This window comes from Girardinichthys multiradiatus, chromosome 20, assembly GCF_021462225.1.
Source record: "Girardinichthys multiradiatus isolate DD_20200921_A chromosome 20, DD_fGirMul_XY1, whole genome shotgun sequence".
In the NCBI taxonomy this organism is placed as follows: Eukaryota; Metazoa; Chordata; class Actinopteri; order Cyprinodontiformes; family Goodeidae; genus Girardinichthys; species Girardinichthys multiradiatus.
This window is the reverse complement of record NC_061812.1, coordinates 13999967-14020798: the sequence shown is the minus strand read 5'-3', so window position 1 is coordinate 14020798 and position 20832 is coordinate 13999967. Positions and strand designations below refer to the sequence as shown.

The 20832-nt window shown below is 36.8% G+C and overlaps 1 protein-coding gene across 5 annotated transcripts in view; it reads left to right on the top strand.

Moving 5' to 3' along the window:
* Nucleotides 1-1910: 1910 nt before the first annotated feature.
* The window catches only part of eya2 (EYA transcriptional coactivator and phosphatase 2), a 32401-nt gene continuing 13479 nt past the window's right edge, over nt 1911-20832 (top strand). For 3 of the 5 annotated variants that reach the window (XM_047346440.1, XM_047346439.1, XM_047346437.1), the window contains exons 1-5: nt 1911-2181; nt 12632-12793; nt 13000-13034; nt 13329-13441; nt 15028-15144. In XM_047346440.1, the coding sequence (XP_047202396.1) occupies nt 13339-13441; nt 15028-15144 (220 nt within the window). In that variant the 5' untranslated portion in view covers nt 1911-2181; nt 12632-12793; nt 13000-13034; nt 13329-13338. The remainder of the gene's footprint in view (nt 2182-12631; nt 12794-12999; nt 13035-13328; nt 13442-15027; nt 15145-20832) is intronic. The other 2 variants (XM_047346438.1, XM_047346441.1) reach the window with 2 other exon arrangements.

Here is a 20832-nt window from a genome sequence, read left to right as displayed (position 1 = left end):
ATTGAAACTAATTCTATATCAAGCTTCGATCCTTGATTTGGATTTGTCTTCTGTAATGCACCTGCCCATCTACTTTTTATTAGGAAATCTTAAGAAATCCTTAATATGTGAATGGATACGTAGCTTGGTTTTATTAATGGTTCAATAAATATGAGAAGAAAAATAAAAATTATTGCAACACATCTTCTTAGAGTTTGGTTGTTTTGAATTTTTGATCACAAAAAAACAAACCAAAACTGAAGAATTTATTGGGTTATTCATTAGTTTCTAAAAGACATAAATACTAGAAGATGTAATCTTCCTCCTACATTGAAAGGTCAGTCATGTAAACACCATCCCAGATGTAAAATAGCAGGATTCTTCACCCAGGTGACCTCGCATATCCCATGTCTGTGGCTGTGGGGATGACTTCAGCAAGACCTTCCTGTTGTCCCTGCTCAGGAGGACCTGTTTCCTCCTAAGTCATAGTTCTTTGCTGCGAAATGGCCTCTCTCAAGTTACAAAAACTACACAGAGACAATTGCTCATGCTGATCATGCAGATATTAACACACATAGAGAGGAAGAAACACCTGCACCACTAATCCACTGTTTTAAGGGATCATCAAGAAATGACGGTTGCACTCTAACGGACAAGAGGCAAATACTGATTTCCTGCTCAGCAGGTGTCGTTAAGACCACACATTGATGTGCCTTGTTTTGGTAGCCTTGCAGTATCTGTCACATTTTCCACAGGCAGCAGGAAATAAGTGATAATATCTAAGCCTTAAGTAAACTTGTTAACCAAAACATAGGTTTTGAGTATTTTTACAGCATCATTGAAGTCATTGAAATAATAAAAATATTAAATATGCTTTGTAGTTCTAATAACCAGGGAAAACAATTTAATTGTTTGATGATTTAACAGAATAATGTATCTTAAAAATAAATACAATAACAATAATAATAATAAAATTGAAGGTAAAATTACACAAAAGCAGGAATATTCACAATTTTAGCGTGAAGTGTAATTATTTTAAAAATAAAAAGGCAAGCATGTCTTGCATAAAGCATCAAGTATTTTTTTAATAGTAAATAGAACAGAATATCTTTGACTTTCACTGTTTGAATGTGCCACATATTCAGTAAAGAATGTACATGTAAAACCCATAACTTATGAGGAAAAATATTTTAGGGAGGTAGTATGTTTAACAAAGCACTTTTTAATGAGGTGCCTCAGTGTTATAAAATATGGCCAATGATTAAATACAAAACTTTCACAGTTAGGGGTTTAGAAAGGATTTTGTTGTCTTCCTTTAGTCTACAATGATATTTTTCTTATTCTGTTTACTTTGTTTTTCCCAAAACAAAAGAAAAATGAAAACTAAACAACATGCAACTATAGAAATTAGCAAAATTAACTTTAAATACGACGGAATTCTTGTAAAACAATGTTGTCTGAATACAATTTCACATTTGTCAAGATTTCAAGAGTATCGAGGCTCTGGAGGTGAAGAGAGAATACACCCACGCTCAAATACAGCGGAGATGACAGTCTTGATAAACCTGTCAACACCCTGGAGTCATTAAGCGCAAAGTAGGAAATCTTCACATCTGCATCAAATGCAGAGTCTGCAGCATCAGAGAGTCCCTGTGAATAGTTGGAGGGTTGCTGTGTAATCAGGCGCGGACAAGAGCTCTTGACCAAACAAAAGATTTAAAGCGGAGATACGGAGAAAAAGCACTTTCTGCAACGGCCAAAGTGACCAAAGGCTGAGAGAAAACAGGGGGCACGCGCACACAAATAACACGTCTGGCGCGCGCACTCTGTTCAGAGAGAGGAGGAGGAGGAGGAGGAGGAGGAGGAGGAGGAGGAGGAGGAGGAACCGAAAATCTTCGCTCATTTACTTAACACTTGCCCACCTCCGGAGAAGCAAACACTCCTCCTGGAGCTGTAGAGGAGCATGAAGTAAGATCGATGCCGACTGATTGTCTGCAGAAAGCCGTCACCTGGAGCCCGCAAACCAACAGCGACTGTTGAGTTTTTTCTCTTTTCTCGCACACGTTGAGGAGCTGCGAGACGACGGGAGCGCTCTCTTCGGGACCCTAGAGAAGTCTGCGGGGAAGCTCCTCTTGGCATGGAGCGGCAGCTGTTCTGATTGACTACCGGATTTTTCCTGCATTCGTTTAGTTGTAAATATTGGTGAGTGTATGACGTCTAAATTTGTTTCTGATACCAAGAATTATTCGCGTCTTTTAACGTGTTCATCTCGCTTCCTATTTTCAAAGCGGGTTTAGCGTCATTCATTTAAAATGCACTTCGTCGCAAAATTTTATAAATTAATTTCTTAATTGGACATACAACTTGATTGACATACACAGGTAAAAATTGTTGGATCATTTTACATTTACATTTGTTTTTCTTTTAATGAACAATCCTAATAAAACTTCAATAACAACAGACCTAAAATAACTAAAGACTCTTTGAATTATGTCATATATTATCATTATGGTTAAAGAATTGTATTTTTGTTGTAATTCATGGGTTTTGAGAAAAACTGTTATTTCTGTTCATATGAACGCATTTTGCGCTGTAAATATGTTCTCAATTTAATTATTACCAAATGTTATAAAAATTATAATAATAATATTAGTTATAATAGTAATGAAATTAAGTCAGATGTTATACAACACAATTACGTTTATCATTCATTCAGATTTTTTTTAAGTAATTTCAAGGAGCAGGAAAACTTGAAGACTTTTCATCAGTAAATGGATTATTTGGCTCTCAATGTGCAGGGTAATTTTCAAGAGGATCTTCATTTTTATTTGAACATTTTGTTTTTGTTGGTTCTGGTTGAATCAATACACTTTCTTCTCACTTTCAGTAACTACAGAAGATTACACCCATTTCACTGACAGGCCTCTAGCAGCCACGCAGAGACCATCATTAAAGGAAATTAGGGGAGCCACACTTGAGCATTTTTCAAAGCTGGTATTCATGTTTTTTTCTTTTCCTTTTCCAAGGACCCGTTCATGGTTTTAGACCAGAAAGTCTCTCTGTCATTTTTCTCAACTGCAGAATTAGAGCTGCAACTCGTAACTTGGCTCTGTCATTTGGAGAGAATTATAAAAATATTTTAATTAAATTGTATATTCTTGTAAGTTCTAGATTTTTCAAGGTTATTTATATGGTTATTTATATGATACGAACCTAGTCTACAGATATTTTCATAGGCCCTAGAGCAGGTTTTCATTTGCGAACGCTCCTGTTGGGAAGTAAAAACGCATAAATAGGTTGCACCGAGGCTGATGCTCAGTAATTTCACTCCCACCCTTAGGTTTTTCATTACAGAATCTATGCACATCTTTTCTTGTCAGTTTTGATTATCTAAGACAAACCTTCAGAGAAAAATAGGTATTAGTTTAGATAGTACCGATATCATATTTCTAGTCTCAATGGGCTGTAAATCCTACTAAATCTCCTTCATTTTAAGCCCCACAAATAACATCCAGGGGTCTGCTGGAGGCTGCCGAGCAGTGCGCTTAGACCACATACCAAACGTGTGGGCTCGACTGTGTTTGATTTAACACTGTGGTTCCTCTCCTAATAACACCAGGCCCCATTTCTGGACTGCCTCTGTGTGGCTGACCTGAAGCCCTTCTCAGTTGATCTCCTCTTCTCTCCCCTCAGCCTTCATGGTTCTTATTACCCGGTCTAATAAATTGTGAATAAGCAGCAACCTAAAAAGTCATGGGATGTGGAGAATTCCCCATCCTGTACACTGAACCCCCCCAAGAAAACACAAATTAATTCCAAACCTCTCTGTAGCCAAACGTTTGTGGAATGATAAATATTTTCATAGGTTCATAAGTTCTGCTCTTCCTGACTTTATCTGCACCAATTCTATTATACCCCTTCACAGCTGCTTGGGTCTTAATGTCTCTCAGCTTCTGTGCATCCTTCTCTCCTTTCCTTTTTCTTTCAATCCTTGCCTTTCTTGCTGGGTGGGAGTTGTACCTGCATGAATTCAAGGTTACAGAAGGTCTCTCAGATCTCTCAGAAGGTCTCTTAGTTTTGCTAAATTCTGCTGCAGCAAATGCTCAGGTAGGGAAGTGTTGTTTAATTCTCTGTTTCATTGTTTCTCATATTTGGTGAGCATTCTGGGTGCTGAGTAAATTTGTCTAAGTATAGGTGTCGTAATTGCATTTACTTGCTTCATTTAAGACATATTTGCATGACCGTGTTAGAACACTTTGTAAAGTGTAAGAAAGGCAAGAAGTGATAGTTATTGGAGGAAGTTAGTTTGGCCAGGTTTAAACAATTGCTTGTTGATATAATAATTAATTAAAACATTAGAATAAATAAGGTTTAGTCATCCATTTTTATATCATCATAATTTATAATATAAAAATGTTTTAATAGAAACACATAAGGACACTGTTTTCCATCTAAGCAACATGGAAATGTAGTGTAAAATTTAAAGGTTAAAGAGTTCAACATATTTTTCTGGACTTCCTTACCTTAAACACCAATAAATTAGAAAATGTACATTCAGTTTTTTAATATATGAACCCAATCGTATGGTATAAATGGGGACATATTTGTTTATATAAAAAAGTCCTACTCAGTTGCAAGATTCTCGATTTCATGTTAGATACTGAAGATGTGCACAAAATGGCAATTCCTGTCATAGAAAGTGAGGGTTTGTGAGATACTACCATCAAAGAGCTTGCAACTGAAATGTTACCAATTTTTTCTCTGAATTTCTATAAATAACGAAATATTCTTACCATGTTTTTAGTCCCCAGATAAATCCTGGGCTGTCGACAGACAGAAGCTATCCCCATTTCTTATCTCTGCAGTCTTTAATTCGTTTTGAAAATGGTAAAGCCCCACATGTCGCAAAAATAGTTTGAATAAAAATATTTTTCCTTTTTAATTTAAATAATCTTTGGCTCTCAAAATAATTTTTTCAAGCAAAACCTTTTCTTTGTGCGGCTTTTGTAAAAATAGTTTTTCCGTCAGGTAACGTAATTTCAGTTCCTCTTCAACCTTACTCTACATCATTCTTGCTGTCTCTGTTCCCATAAGACACAGTTATTTACTGATTCTACTTGTAAAGATGTAACTGGACCTCAGTGCGTCTGTAGGGCCTGTGAGCCTCGCCTACCAATGAGTTCTGTCTGGCCAGCTGTTAGCAACTAGGGCGGCCAGTTGCCATCCAGTGCAAAAGAGCCTGATTGAGGACGAACCTTTTCATCCTAATGACTAATAAACCAGAGTCTCAGAGTGTGTGTGCCCTTGCGTGTGAGAGCGAGTTCATTAGAGAAGGCAGGAGCAGTCAGGCGTGTGTCACTCCTGAATGTACGACCACCCTCCCATCACTGGACCAGATGTTTGTTACCTGGGAGCCAGACCACCATCTGACTGGGGTCAGCCAAGTCTTCCAACCCCACACCCTCTCCTCTAGGCTGGTGGGAGGTCTGCCAGCTGTCTCTGTTCCTGACCCCCGTCCCGGGGCACTGATTCTGAAGGAGACAGGGTCTGGGCCATGGAGTAGGTGGTCTTGCTGCAATTTTGCAATATTAAAGAGGGATATGTAAAAAAAAATTTTTATTTGTCCCCAAAATAAAAAAAATAAAAATAACAAGAGTCAGAATGCTGGGAATAGGAGGCATTTTATTTTTAAATGGAATTTAGAAACAAGCAAATGGTGGATGTTTAAGCATCAGAGGGAAAGATTGTCGTATAGGACAATTTTTGTTAGAGACAGAGAGGAGTCCTGGGACTGAAGCAGTCTTGTTACTGGAGTTACTCAAGTGAAAAGAAAAGTCCATCAGGTCCGAGGATAAAGTTACAGAGTGCAGACAGAGTCGACAACAGGTTCAGTGCTGCCAGAGATTAATTGGACCCTGTTGTTGAATCCCTCTGTTTCTGGAACAGGAGCTCTTGGCCTGCTGTTATATGTAGTCAGTGTTGTTTCGATTTAGTGTAAGTTGAGTGTTAGTAAGGTGTTTGTGTGTATGTGTGTGCATGCATGTATGGATTATTCTGTCATGAAGGTCCTAAATGGTCACTCATGTTTACCAGTTATTTAGGTGGTAATGCAAACATAGCCCAGTCAATATAAGTTGGGACTATATTCTTTTTGGCTTCTTTTCACAATTTTCCTAAATATTTTACCATATTAAGTAATTTGAAATGATCAAAGAAAACCCAGAAACTAATATAAAAGGCCGATGAGGCTCAGTATAAAATGTTTTATTTATTTAAGCCTTACCTAACCATCCTGAACATAATTTCTTAGTGATAAAACTGCAAATAACAAGGATGCTTTGTTTAGTCGTTTAGGGGTGGGGGAATACCACAAAACCCCTGGTTCAACTGTTTGCTAGTGTGTGACTCATTTGTCTGATTCAGGATCACCAGTTAAACATGTCTACAGTTCTGACAAGGAAGTCATAAAAATGTTGGCATTTGGGAAGTAAATTATTTATTTATTTATTTTTTTTATTGTGAATCAGGACAGTTTAAAACTAAATGAAAGCTCAGTTTCAACAGATTAACATTTGATTGAAAAAATGCACTCTGCTTTAAAGGAACATTTTTCTGCACAACAGTGAAAATGTTCAGAAACTCCAGGCATGGCTCCAAAAATGTTTTGAACCAGAGCAGACAGAGGAATTCTAAATCAGACTGTAAACTAGTACGACAATAACAATCCTTGAATCCATGAAATGATTATCACTGTTGTCTTCTTCAGACTTTTGCATCTCATAAAAATTTATACTTGGAGGCTAGAGTGTTTGGGTACATACTACACATACTTGAAACAATATATGTGATGATAAGTGATGTTTCAAATTTACCAAAAAAACGTTGCGTAATTTCAGTTTTTTTGGCATTCTTTCTATTTTGTGTACATTACATGGTACTTAGTATGGTTTAGACATTAATAGATACTTGTTTAGAAATAGGAAGTATTTAGTTCAGTCCCAATTAAAACATGGTTACATTTATTCAACGAACGGCACATGGTTTTGATTAGGGCTGCTCTTCACTCTCCCTTTTTTACCCATGTTTACAATGTCCTCACCATACTCTGGGGGCTTTAGCAACTTTTCACCGAAATCTATATCCGTTGTGGGAATTGAGGCCAGTTCAACTAACTAGCTAAATACATGATCAGTAAATTGAAATAGCATTGAATGTCAAACGTTGTGTCCAAGCAGTTCTTTGTGATTGCAATGTTGCACACATCAGATTTGTGATTTGATATATTGTGCAGCTCTAGTTTTGATTAGGGAGACTTGCAATAAACCTCTAAGTTAGGTTCAGCCTTACTAATGACTTACAGTGCTTTGCAAGAGTGTTTGCACTTTGAACGTTTTCATAGTGCTTCACATTTCCACCACTATCTTCAGTGTATTTTATTATTTTCTGCGACTCACCAACATAATTGTGAAATGAAAAGAAAATGGATGGAAAGTAATTTATGGTTTGTGCTCAGCTTTCCAGAGTCTTTACTTTGTAGAACTACCTTTTACTGCATGCAGGTATGTCTCGATCAACTTTGCATATGTGAACTGCAATTTCCAAGTGTTGTCACAGATTTCCAATGGTATTGAAGTCTGGACTTAAACTGGGCTATTTTAACACATGAATAAGCATTGCTCTAAACCATTCTAAACTATTCCTGGAAAAGATTTCTTCCAGGAAAACCATTTATTTTGCTTTCATCTGTTCTTCCATGTTTGCTGTATTACATACATGGCCGGTACCAAACTTTACATGGGACTTCTTATGGCTTTCTTTCAACAATAGCTTTCTTCCTGCAACTCTTCCAAGAAGGCCAGATTTGTGGAGTGTACAAGTAATGATTGTCCTGTCAAAAGATTCTCCCACCCAATCTGTGGATCTCTGCAACTCCTCCAGCTGCTTCTCCAGCCTGTCAGTTTAGGTGGACAGCCATGTCTTTGAAGCTTTGCAAATGTGCCATGCTCTTTTTATTTTAGATCAAATATTGAACAGTGCTCTGTGAGATGCTCAAAGCTTCTGACATGTGTTTTATAACTCAACTGTTCTTGAAAATGAACTGAATTGACCACTGAAGGCATTTGGTTCACTGGATTTTATTTGGGATTTTAAATTGAAAGGGAGGCTACCTATGTACACAGTGCAATTAGATTTTTTATTTGTAAAATATTTTGAAAACAATGCATTATTTTCCTTTTACTTCTCAGTTATGAAGTTGGTCTGTCACTTTACTTCTCAATTAGCTACACTTAGTTTGTCCATGACAAAATGTGGAAAAGCCAAACAAATATTAATAATTTTGCTCTTAAAAAAAACCACATGAACCTGGTAACAAGGTTGAATTTTAGATTTTAAACAGAAAATGTTTGCTAAGTTATAACTTCCTTTTATTTTTTTAACTGCCTTTGTCTTTGCTTTTTACATACAGATTTTTGTAAAGAAAAACAGCTGGGGAAATCCAATACTCTAGCTTGTGTGTAAATCCTTTATATTCATTTATTCTAAGAAGTGTTGGTTCTGTAATCAAAGACTACCATATCAAATTCAAAATGGTTAAATCTTGTTTATTTTGACTGTCTTTTTCCTCTCCTGTTTACCCTGCTGTGTATCAGCTGTGTATCAGTGATGTTTAAAGAGGGTAGTAGTTGGCAGATGGCACCATTTGACCCACACAAAAAACCCTGACAGTGTCCCACAGACCTAGATAAGGGGCCCCATTGTTCCATGTCTTTTATCAGCAACTAAGAAGAGACATCTCTGTGCAACAGTGATTCAGCCCCTCCAGTTTTCCCCTAGGCACTTATGCTGACCGTCTAAATCAAGGGCTCCAGGTGGGGTTCCATATGGTATGATTATAGACCAGCAAGTCACCTTATCAGGCTGTTGATTGGCTGTTTCGATTAAAGTCAAACCATTAGACCGTCACTACAATGCGTCATATGTCTCTTTTATCATATTCAGACAGATTGGAGCACATTTAAAATATTAAGGGTGCAAATGCATATCTAATTAGACAAGCATCTACAATGTCATATAACTTGACCTATCTAAATAATTAAAAGGCCAGCTGAAGCTAATTTATTCACTATTAACCACCAGTCAACTAATGACACCCCCAACCTCTTATATTGCTGGTATGAATAAATAAAGGAAGAATGTTTCTATATGAAGGGTACCACCGTCGGTTTTTGACTTTTTAGTCAGTAATTCACCATATGCTGGCTTCTAAATTTTAATAAAATAGTATGTATACCCCTGGCAGACTTAGGTTTAAAGTAACCTTTATTTCACCAACATTTTTCTTTTGATTGGACGTAGGGGTGGGCAATTATCATACTATTTATTGTTATCGTGTAATATTTTTCAGCATAGAAGCGTTAGAATTTTGATTTGTCAAAACGACAATAAACTACATTATGATGTTTGGTAACTTCAAAAACTAAAAGCATTTTTTCAACCGTTGGTTTCATTAGAGTGACAAGAACAACAAGGACTTAAAAAAGGACTTAAATGCAGTTTGTGTTTGATGTTTAGTGATAAAACTGCACTGCCCAATGTCACTGGTGTCCTGAAGTACCATATACAAAAATTTGTCAACTGTTCCTTTTGTTTATTTTTTTTGGTTGTCATTTTTATTAGAGCAGTATTTGTGCTTTTGGGGCTTTACCTCCAGTAACATCCAATCCTAGCCAAAGTCTAAAGCCCAAAAAATGTTTTTTGAATACTTTTTATTATAACTTTATAACGTTATCCCAATAAATACCACAAATGTTGTCAAAAACTGTTACGTCCATATCGGCCTATTTTGAAGTAATATAACATTTTGGAATCATCAAAAATACCATTGTAAACATGCAAAAAGCTGGTTAGCAACTGAAAGAAGGGTTTGATTGCTTTGATGCAACTAAAGATTTTTCCATGGATAATGGAGAAGACTAAATAATTTTCAGCATTTCATTTTAAAATAAGTTCTAAATAAAAGCAGAGAAATCAGTTGTTAGGATTAATCCGTTTAGATGATTTATTATCTTTTGATATAGCTCTGTCTCCTATGAGAAAAAAAATATTTGACTGAATAAAAACCATTTAAAATCTAAATCTGCAAGGGGTTTGAAAAATTTCAGCTTAACTGTGTAGCTCAGGTTGTCAGTATGTTTCAAACAACTGGCACAATCACTCCAGCAGTTGTCATTTAGACTCACTGGGTCCTACAAAAATTGATGAAATGGACATAGCCTTTGAATTATAACATTGTGAAATGTAATATGAAACAGAAAACTCTTTGGTCACCACTTGATGTTCCTTCTTGTGAAGGACTTAGATGTCTTTCCACAAACTGCTGAAGTAAACAGATCAAAGTAGAAAGAATGCTTTTAACCAAGAGACTTTATTTCAGAGTTGCCATTTTATTTACTCATGCCTAGGTAATTTATTACTTAGTCACTAAAGGTACCTGGCTAAGTTTATGAATATGTACTCTTTAGCTGCCCATACAAATAGGAAATGTTTTAATTAGGCTTTTGGAGATTTTTTGGTTCTTTTTACCACATCTAAATATGTATACATAAATGCAAGATTGTGACTGAATGTCATGAATCATCACATTAACATATATTCTCATTTGGCTTCAAATGTCGTCAGTGAAAATATGAAAAAGCTAGTTTTTAGTCTTCAAAACTCATTCAGTCTTGTGCAGTCATCGATTTATTATTGTATAGTTAGGTTATTAGCATTTCCTTTTAACAGTTTCAAACCTTATTTTCACTTTATGCACAACACACAAAAGCTAGAAACTGATATCCGTGAAAGAAGCAGCGGTCTAGCAAATCCCTGGAACCCAGGTGAAGGTGGTGGAACTGGCCTTGTGCCCTTGTGGCCCCCTGTGGCCCCGCTGAGTTTGTTTTAGCTTCAGTTTCAGACCTCGGCTCTCCACAGCTCTGCTGAGCTGTGCTCATCTCCCCTCCGGTGTCCCGTAGTTCCCGTGGCCTTGGACGGCCTGCTCTTGAGCCTCACCCTGAACAAGGAAGTGCCTCGGCAGTGACACACGGTTTTTGAAGATGTGCAGCTTCAAAATCTGCTGTGAATAAGATCATACCAGGATATGTGGAAAAAAAAACGTTGACTTTTTATGGTTTGTGATGAAATCAGCGGATTAACACAAACGCAAGTATTAAAATTAAAGATTGCATTTCTGAAAGTGAAAAAAAACAACAAAATGTATTTTTATCTTCTTTAATTCTTACCACTTTGCTGGTTTAAAAACATTTTGCCTTAACAAATCATGACTGTCATCATTATCTCTGGTCTGGTTTTCAGCAAGATTGTAGGTCAGTTGCATCATTGATACAACAGAGTGGCCCAAAGGCAACTGCAAAAACAGTAGAGGCTGAATGCAGAAGAAATGAAAAGAGAATGGACATCTGATGAAATTCATAAATTAATCAGCCTGTTTAGCTTCAACATAAAACATAAAATGAATTGGCCATTCAATGTTTGTAAACCTTGAAGAATGTTCTAAATTTCTAAGAAACAGTAACCTTCAACAACATACATTTTTCATTAGTGCAAAAGCAAGACTTAATTAGACAAGGGAGAAAAATACTGAAACATTATTACTTTACAGAGGAGAAATAAGTAATTGTGATTTATGATTGGCAGGACCTTTGTTCCAACTGTCTACGTGACATTTCTGTGCAGCGAAAGCAGCAAGATAACATTTCCAGTAGCTAATTATCAGTTCTGCACAAAAGCATTGAGAAAGTTTACTTTGTGTGGAAGAAGGTAGTCCATGTGAGTCCATGTGTGTAGTCGGGTTTGAAAATGTGGATTTTGAAGCAGGGACTTCCTTCTTGGTTGGTAGGTTTGAAGAGTTGCTCTGTGGTCAAAGCCACTGTTGCAGTTTCCAGTTCATTGAAGGCTTGAACCTTGGTAGTTTCTGCATTGTTCCTCAAGATCCTAGCCAGTTTGCTTTTGACCAAAGGTTGGCCTTCTGGGTCTTCTTACTGGCTTCTCTCATTAGATCTTCACTGACTTCTAAAATTCTATGAGGTTTTTTTTTTTCCTCAGTGTTCATTATTCCCTGGGTAAAGAGCAATTCAGAAAAATCATTAACTGTGATAAATTAGTATGGCATTCATAACCATGATGGGTGTATGTATAGTTCTCATTACAACTGTATTGCAGGCTTTGAGAAATTTGTGTAATTTTCTTGAAATTCAAGTTAAGCAGAATTCATAGATAAACTCCCAAATAAGTTTTAGTTTTGGATAATCAGGTAATTTAAAACTCTATCAAAAATCCATGTATTTTATAATGGATTTGCAGTCTAACCTTGTTCTGTTTAACATAGCTCTGTTGTTTGTCATTGGGACTGTCATTGGCAGTGAACATAGCTTAGTTCTTGTTGTTCGAGTTCCTTCTGTGACTAGACAGACATTAGGGAGTACAGGTGCCAAACAGGAGTTTGAGTCAACAGTTTCTTAATTTACAATTTTGTCTGCCAAAGTATCTTAAACTTTTTAAATTAATACAATGTTTAATCACACATTGTCTTTCCATCCTTACACATATTTACCTCCTAGAGTTGATTAAATTTTCTTTTCTCCTGCTTTAGGTACCACAAAACTGATGAAACAGAAATGCAGGTCATCGTGGGTCACTGAGCTCCATATCTGTGCCCTGATTGTTTCCACAGGCGAGTTGATGTCTTCAGCCGAATCTGATTTAAGAGAAGGGTGACAAGATTAAGAAGATACAGCTCTTTCTATAGGTTCAGGTGAGAGAATAAAAAAAAAAAAGTAAAGAGCAAACAGTCTCTGAAGTTATCAAACAGGTTTTGTCACCTTATTGTAAACCACATTGCAAAAAAATGAAAAATAAATGTTTACTCAAGACAATGCTTCCTTAGTGAGGTTATCCAGCCTATTTAAAAATTTAACCAATTCTTATTAACAAAAAGTTATCTGCTTACTTCATTCACAGCTCTTCTCATTGACTGCTTCACATTCAGAGCTTTGGTATGTATGTCCAAAATGACCTTTGTCACTTATATTGAAAAGGAATTGTGTTATAATTGTTCAAGCAATATATTTATGTCTTGTTGCTTTTCAATATAGAAACAAAATAAAAAGAAATTAATTTGGACGAGGCTATTCCAACATTGTTCAGAGTGTTTGTGCTTTTTAGTAGCTCTTTGAAGTTGGAGGGAAGCAACAGCTCTAATTTTTTCTGATTTTCCCACTCTCACTACATTTAAATTTCCCAGAAACAATTGTGCTGTAACAATCGCATTTTATGTTTTCCTTCTATAGGATCACAGTGATGGCAGCATACGGACAGACTCAGTACAGCCCTGCCCTTCAACCCGCAGGACCATACACAGCGTACACGCACCACACACAAGGCTACGGCATGCCCTCTTACAGTGAGTACAAACAACCCAATGTTTTGTTGGAGAATTTGGGTATTTAATCAAATTTATCTGTAAGACACCAGAAGTTGGGGCAATAATTGACATCTGATTTAATGAATTGTTGTTGAAACAAGGCATAAAAAACAATCCACAGCGCTTTATCATTAACAGTGACCTTAACTGTGGTAAGGTCTGCAGTGCTTTAGATGTTATTTTAAATATTAATCTGGGTTTATTTGTGACCTCCTGGATGAATCATGGAAGTGCTCTTAGAGTAATTTTGGCAGAGCAGTCACTCCTGGGCTGGTTAATCATTGATACATGTGTTATCAATTTGTAGATAATGGCTGTCAACTGTGGATTACTGGAGTCACAAACCCTTTGAAATTGCTTTGTAGTCCTTTCTAGATTTAAGGATATGAATGACATTTTTTTCAGTTCAGTTTCTTTAGAATAGGGATTCATGTGTTTCTTTTTGAGATATTTCTGCATGCCTCATGTTGCCAGAAAGGTTCTATTTAAGTAATTTCTTGATTCTAAATGACTGGCAGTAGTCAGGCCTGGGTGAAGCTGTGCAAAAATGATCATACTTTATGATGTCCCAGGGGCATCTGGTTGACATCCTCATTGTTAAGTCTTTCTGAGACAGGTTGTTGTATCATGCTTTCATCTGCCAGTACAATTCAATTTAGTTTAATTGTATAGCACCAAATAACAACAAATGCCAACTTAAGGCAATTGTTCTTCAATGCATGAAGTTCATGTGCATCGTCTTTTGCAGGAAATTATCATCCTTTGCAGGAAGTTCTCAATCTTTGCAGGAAGTAATCATTCATGGTAGGAATTTATCAGTCTTGCCAAGAATATGGTGACAAGGAAGATGAACCTCTTCATTTTAACAAAAAGAACCTCCAACAGAACTGGCTTAGTATAAGTAGCCAAATACTGTTAAAAGCTGATGTCTACATTGTCTAAACCACTATTGTAACACTGTTTAGCTATTCAAACAGAAAGGGATTGAGGTTTGTGATATTTCAGTATTATAACCACTAAACTGACAAAAGTTTAAGTTCAAACCATAAAACAACCCTTTAAATTTGTTTTCAAATCCAGACTAGCCTCATTTGGCATATTTGCATCTTTGGTTGCATTTGGTTGCTGGATATAGCCCAAGTTTAGACGCAGGTATTCAAGGCGAAGTGAAAGGTTATGCATTGACTAAACTTCCGTTAATTTCATATTCTTGCTTTATCCCATGGAGGGTCGCAGTTCAGCTTGTGCCTTGTAGTGCTAAACAGTAAAATCACTTTTATTGCCTGGTAAAAATATTGTCTAATTTAGCAAACAAACACATAAACATTTTATTGACTTATAAAATCAAGAACCACAGCTATCATGTTTTCTAGATTTTTCACTTCCAGATTACTAGTCATAGTCTGAGATTCCAATAAGAAATGGTGGAATATTTAAATATTTAAATGCTGGTTATTCGTAGCTGACAACAGTAAATAAAACTCTTCTAGTGTTATTTTACCATCCTGAACACTGCTTTGTTTTTTGTAGAAGATATCATAAATGTTCTGTTGTTTTTATTTTAGACATAAAAACAGAGGATGGTCTGAGTCACTCTCCAGGACAGACAGGACTACTGGGGTACTCAAACTTCAGCGGCACCCCTCCGAGTCAAAGCCTCTACAGCTACTCACACACACATGGTCAGTTTAAAACACTGCATGCACTCATGGACCACCCCTTTCTAAATCATATTTGATTCAGCTACAGGAGTGTCTGTAGCTGCTGTAGTCCTTGTATCTCCTCTCCTCTCTTCTTCTATCCTCGCCACCACACCTGTTCTCTATTAGCTGCGGTCTGGGCTTCTGGCGTCAAAAGTCTCTTCACCCCTCCTCTTTTCTGGGGGTCAGGCCCCCTTTCTCCACTCAGACCAACAACACAGCATGCATGCGTTTGTTTCTGTTTTTTCTAAAGAAAGAGGGACTGAAAAGTATTTGCAGACCGAAGCAAATAAACAAAGCAGGCAGAAGGGTAAAAGCAATATTTATGGCTCTAACAGAAGTTGTCCAGAAGTTCTTTCTGATAAAGGTACTTAGATAAAGATGTTTCAGGCCTGGGAGGGTGTGCAGCTCCCTGCATCTCAGTGTGCGTCTGTGATTGAGTGCGAACGACTGTGCTGTACACATTCCTCAGTCGCCCGGCGCCCAAAGCATGACTTGCTCGGTGAGACTTTATGGCTTTGAGACCAGCATGAAATTGACCTTGTGTGTGATAGGGGAGAGGTTAAGGGGCATTTTACGGAGGGGTGAGCTGGCTGAATGTTGCAGATGCTACACAAGCTGTTCCCACTGCATGGAAGCAGAGAAACAATGTTAAATAACCATAAACAGATCATCTTCGGACATGATTCTGTATCCCTCATAGAGTTAAAAACCGTCTCTGTAAATTCCAGATATTTAAACACTGGTATTTTAGTTTTTGTGCAGCAATAATGATTGCTTGATATGATTAATATCATTCTCAGATGGCCAGGCGATAGTGTCTCCTCTGGCACTGGGTTTTTGGATATTCAAAGGCTCCGTCCCATTAGATTCAGAATTGGGTAACTCTCTTAAAGGAAGTTATGAGGTGATTCAGCACACACTTTCAAGATGGAAAATTGGAGTCTTGCACAGTTTTACTCAACAAAAGACGAAAGTGGCATACTATATGATGCAAACAAAAACATTTATCTCAACCAAATCCACAAGAGTGTTTTGTTCTGAGATTCAGTTTGTTCATTACCCAGACTTAGCTGAGTTCCTCTGGAGCAGGCCCTCTGAGAGGAGACATCAAGAGGGCTGATCAACCAATCAGAGGGGGCGTTGGGATAACTTGATGCCATGCCATGTTGGATGGCTAATGAAAAAAAAAAACACTTTCTTTAGACTACAGTGCCTATTACTGTAGCCAAAATACTATCTCACAATTGGGGCTGTCTTCAGTAGCAAAGTTTTCAACAAGTTAACATTCTGTTTAATAAAATAAAGGTTCAGACTCAAGCTAAACAACTAATTATGGATTATTTCTAAGATTTTCAGAGACTTCTTGAATTTTTAAAATGAAATTATCTATTTAGGTGAAACTTTGACATGTATTGAAAAGTATTCAGAAAAAAAAAACATTTTTGAGCATAAGTGTTGATGTCATGAAGACAATCATATTTTGAAGATTGCAGATCGTCACCTGTAGTAACACCAGGTTATTTTTGCTAGAGCCATGGCAACGACATTTTGAAGTGATCAGTTAACATAGGTGAAAGACTGAATCTGAGGTGTTTGTGCACTCTACAATAAGTATAACAAATTATATTAGGTGAATTTGTCTTCCTTGTAAGCGACGGAAAAATGCAGGAGCCTTCTTATTACCAGTAACAGGTCTGTGTCTACCCGCAAGTCAGTGCTTAAAAAGTAAGGCGAGAAGTCAAATGTTTTCTTCTAACACGGATTAACTTTTGCCGCCTGATAGTTATACACATAATTCTTTTAGTAAGTGTGTTCTGTAGTTTTTTTTACTTATATAGTGTTGTTTAGCATTGTTATATTATCAATTAATGTTGATTATAATCAAAGCGTCTCTAATATTAAAACTAAAATAGGTGACACGATGGATGTTCAGGAAGTTTAAGAAAATATGAATGTCTTGCTACTCTCTGCTTCTTGCTTTTTCTGTTTTTAGTAATAAACTGATGTGACTTAATAAGACATTATGCTCATGTCACTGTGAAATGGATGCCAGTATAAAGATGTGTGCAGATCCAAGTCAATCAGTATCATATTGTTTTTTTAATTATTTATAATGCTATTGTTTTCCTTGCGCATCTTTTTTCTGAGTTTTAGTCTGGTTCCCAGTTCCATCAACAACTGATTAGCTGCCTTGTCTTCACAGTATTGTTTACTGTTTAGAAATGTTATGTGTTAAAATGTGGTTTTTTGAAGGGCTGAGTTCAAAACTATTTGCCATTTAATGTGAATGACACGCTTAATCATTCTCGAGACATACGTTAACTCCTAAACAGCTATTTTTCATGCATTTAAGGAAAATCCATGATTTTTCTATTATTGTACTTTCTCTTTTATGAAATATTCAGATGTGAGACATTACAGAGGAATGTAAATGTTTGTGTAAACAGGGTTTTGATGGAACCCTTTGACAAACTGCACAGCTTTGTTAGAGCACCGCAGTTGGACCAACAAAGACTTTTTAACAGTGTAATTAGACTTTGAGGGACAGTGTTCCTAAACAAAATAAATTTGTTTGAATATTCTCATATATAAATCATTAACTGTGAACTTCAAAGGGTAATAGATTTCCACAACATTCATATAGTTGATGTATTTAGAATGTTTTCATCGTTCATTATACTGCACACAATACACACAAAGATACTGTACACACACACAAAACCCTTCCAAAAGCTTATTGTATACTGTGTACACAACTAAAACCAAATGCAGGCTTTTCTGTGTTTACTGGAGAGACCACCTCTATTTTTCTTGTTGTTTAAAGGACTGTTGTGTTGTCTGGGAAGGTTTCTGTCTCTGAGTCATAATCTCTCTTTTGTCATCTTTTTGGCTTTGGAAAAAAATCGGCTGTGGTGAAAGCTATGGTACAATTACTGCCACAGCTTATATATATATATATATATATATATATATATATATATATATATATATATATATATATATATTAATCGTGATTAATCGATTATTGAAATAATCGGCAACTAATATAGTAATTGAATAATCGGGAACAGGAGTGTACAGACTCTAAAACATCCTATTTGCTAAAAAAACAGCCCACTAAGGACAGTTTTACATTTTGCAGTTTACATTTTGCATTTAAAATTAAAAAACCTTTTTGTCTGTAAATATGTTTTTTCCAGAACTCCTCCTCTGGCTTCGTTTTAGCTATATATACAGGGGTTGGACAATGAAACTGAAACACCTGTCATTTTAGTGTGGGAGGTTTCATGGCTAAATTGGACCAGCCTGGTAGCCAGTCTTCATTGATTGCACATTGCACCAGTAAGAGCAGAGTGTGAAGGTTCAATTAGCAGGGTAAGAGCACAGTTTTGCTCAAAATATTGAAATGCACACAACATTATGGGTGACATACCAGAGTTCAAAAGAGGACAAATTGTTGGAGCACGTCTTGCTGGCGCATCTGTGACCAAGACAGCAAGTCTTTGTGATGTATCAAGGGCCACGGTATCCAGGGTAATGTCAGCATACCACCAAGAAGGACGAACCACATCCAACAGGATTAACTGTGGACGCAAGAGGAAGCTGTCTGAAAGGGATGTTCAGGTGCTAACCCAGATTGTATCCAAAAAACATAAAACCACGGCTGCCCAAATTACGGCAGAATTAAATGTGCACCTCAACTCTCCTGTTTCCACCAGAACTGTCCGTCAGGAGCTCCTCAGGCTCAATATACACGGCCGGGCTGCTATAGCCAAACCTTTGATCTCTCATGCCAATGCCAAACGTCGGTTTCAATGGTGCAAGGAGCGCAAATCTTGGGCTGTGGACAATGTGAAACATGTATTGTTCTCTGATGAGTCCACCTTTACTGTTTTCCCCACATCCGGGAGAGTTACGGTGTGGAGAAGCCCCAAAGAAGCGTACCACCCAGACTGTTGCATCCCCAGAGTGAAGCATGGGGATGGATCAGTGATGGTTTGGGCTGCCATATCATGGCATTCTCTTGGCCCAATACTTGTGCTAGATGGGCACGTCACTGCCAAGGACTACTGAACCATTCTTGAGGACCATGTGCATCCAATGGTTCAAACATTGTATCCTGAAGGCAGTGCCGTGTATCAGGATGACAATGCACCAATACACACAGCAAGACTGGTGAAAGATTGGTTTGATGAACATGAAAGTGAAGTTGAACATCTCCCATGGCCTGCACAGTCACCAGATCTAAATATTATTGAGCCACTTTGGGGTGTTTTGGAGGAGCAAGTCAGGAAACGTTTTCCTCCACCAGTATCACGTAGTGACCTGGCCACTATCCTGCAAGAAGAATGGCTTAAAATCCCTCTGACCACTGTGCAGGACTTGTATATGTCATTCCCAAGACGAATTGACGCTGTATTAGCCACAAAAGGAGGCCCTACACCACCACTAAATGTTGTATTTTATTTTTATTTTCAAATGTATTGCAGAGAATATTTGGGCCTTTTTGCAGTTTTGCTTTCTACAATGTAACAAAAGCTGCTATTTGGGGGTGTTATGATCAGGGATTATTTATTAAAGTTATGGCATTTGGAAAATAACTGCCTAATTTGTCTGTCTTGTAAGCACAGGAAAATCTAGGAGTCTTCTTAGAACCAACTGAAAAGCACTGCACAGCAACAGGTGGGGGATGGGTAGTGTTCTGTTACTCTATTCTCCATATAGTAGCAGAAAACTCTGGTCACTTCAGGTTATTCTTTGGCATCTTATAAGAAGTAATTTGAACCATAAGAGTGGTATTACAGGACGTTTTAGTGGTTTTGACTCTTGAAAACCTTGGTATACCCAGATACTGGTGGCTGGCCCATGCCTTGACTGATCTAAGATTTCTAATAAAATCTTCAGTAATTAAGAAATATTTTGGAATTGGTCATTTTATATTTTAAAGTAGACTACTAATTTCATCCGACAGATATTTCGCATAGAATTTTTAGCCATGCTAGATTTATCAGTTTATTTACTCAGATGACAAAATAAATTGAAAAATATCATGTGAAATACCTTATTACAGTCAGAAATAGATTATGCTCCAGAAAAGGACAGAAGTGTATTTTGTTGTTTGAATCTTTTGTTTGCTGTCCCAGTTCTCTGATGTAATAAGATATTTCATCAAATCGGTGTTTTGATTCTTGGATGTATAAATTGCCATATTCTTGTTGTTCTTTCATTTTCTGTTGGATTCAAAGCCAGCACCTCTATTAAAGAACCTGCAGCAGATTTATGTAATTTATGTGCTACAGTAGTTAGGAAAATAATCTAAATCTGGAGGTCAGACCTTATAGAAAATCACAAATATGTAATGGCCATGAAAAAAAGCCTGGTCAGCGCATCTCTAACTATGATAGCATAATATTTTTTTTATGGAAAAATACAAGATTTCAGAAGCAAAATAATTTTACGTACAGCCCTGTTCCTAAGACATTTTATCTTTTATCTTTAGACTCTTTTTCACTTGAAACCCAAACAGGTAAAAATATTCACCTATTTAATTTTAAAACTTGTTCATATATGAAAGGGATAAATATTTTTCTTTAAAATAAACAATCCATAAGAAATTTACATTCATATTATTGTTTGAAATGTCTGGATGGATAAAACTTATATTGC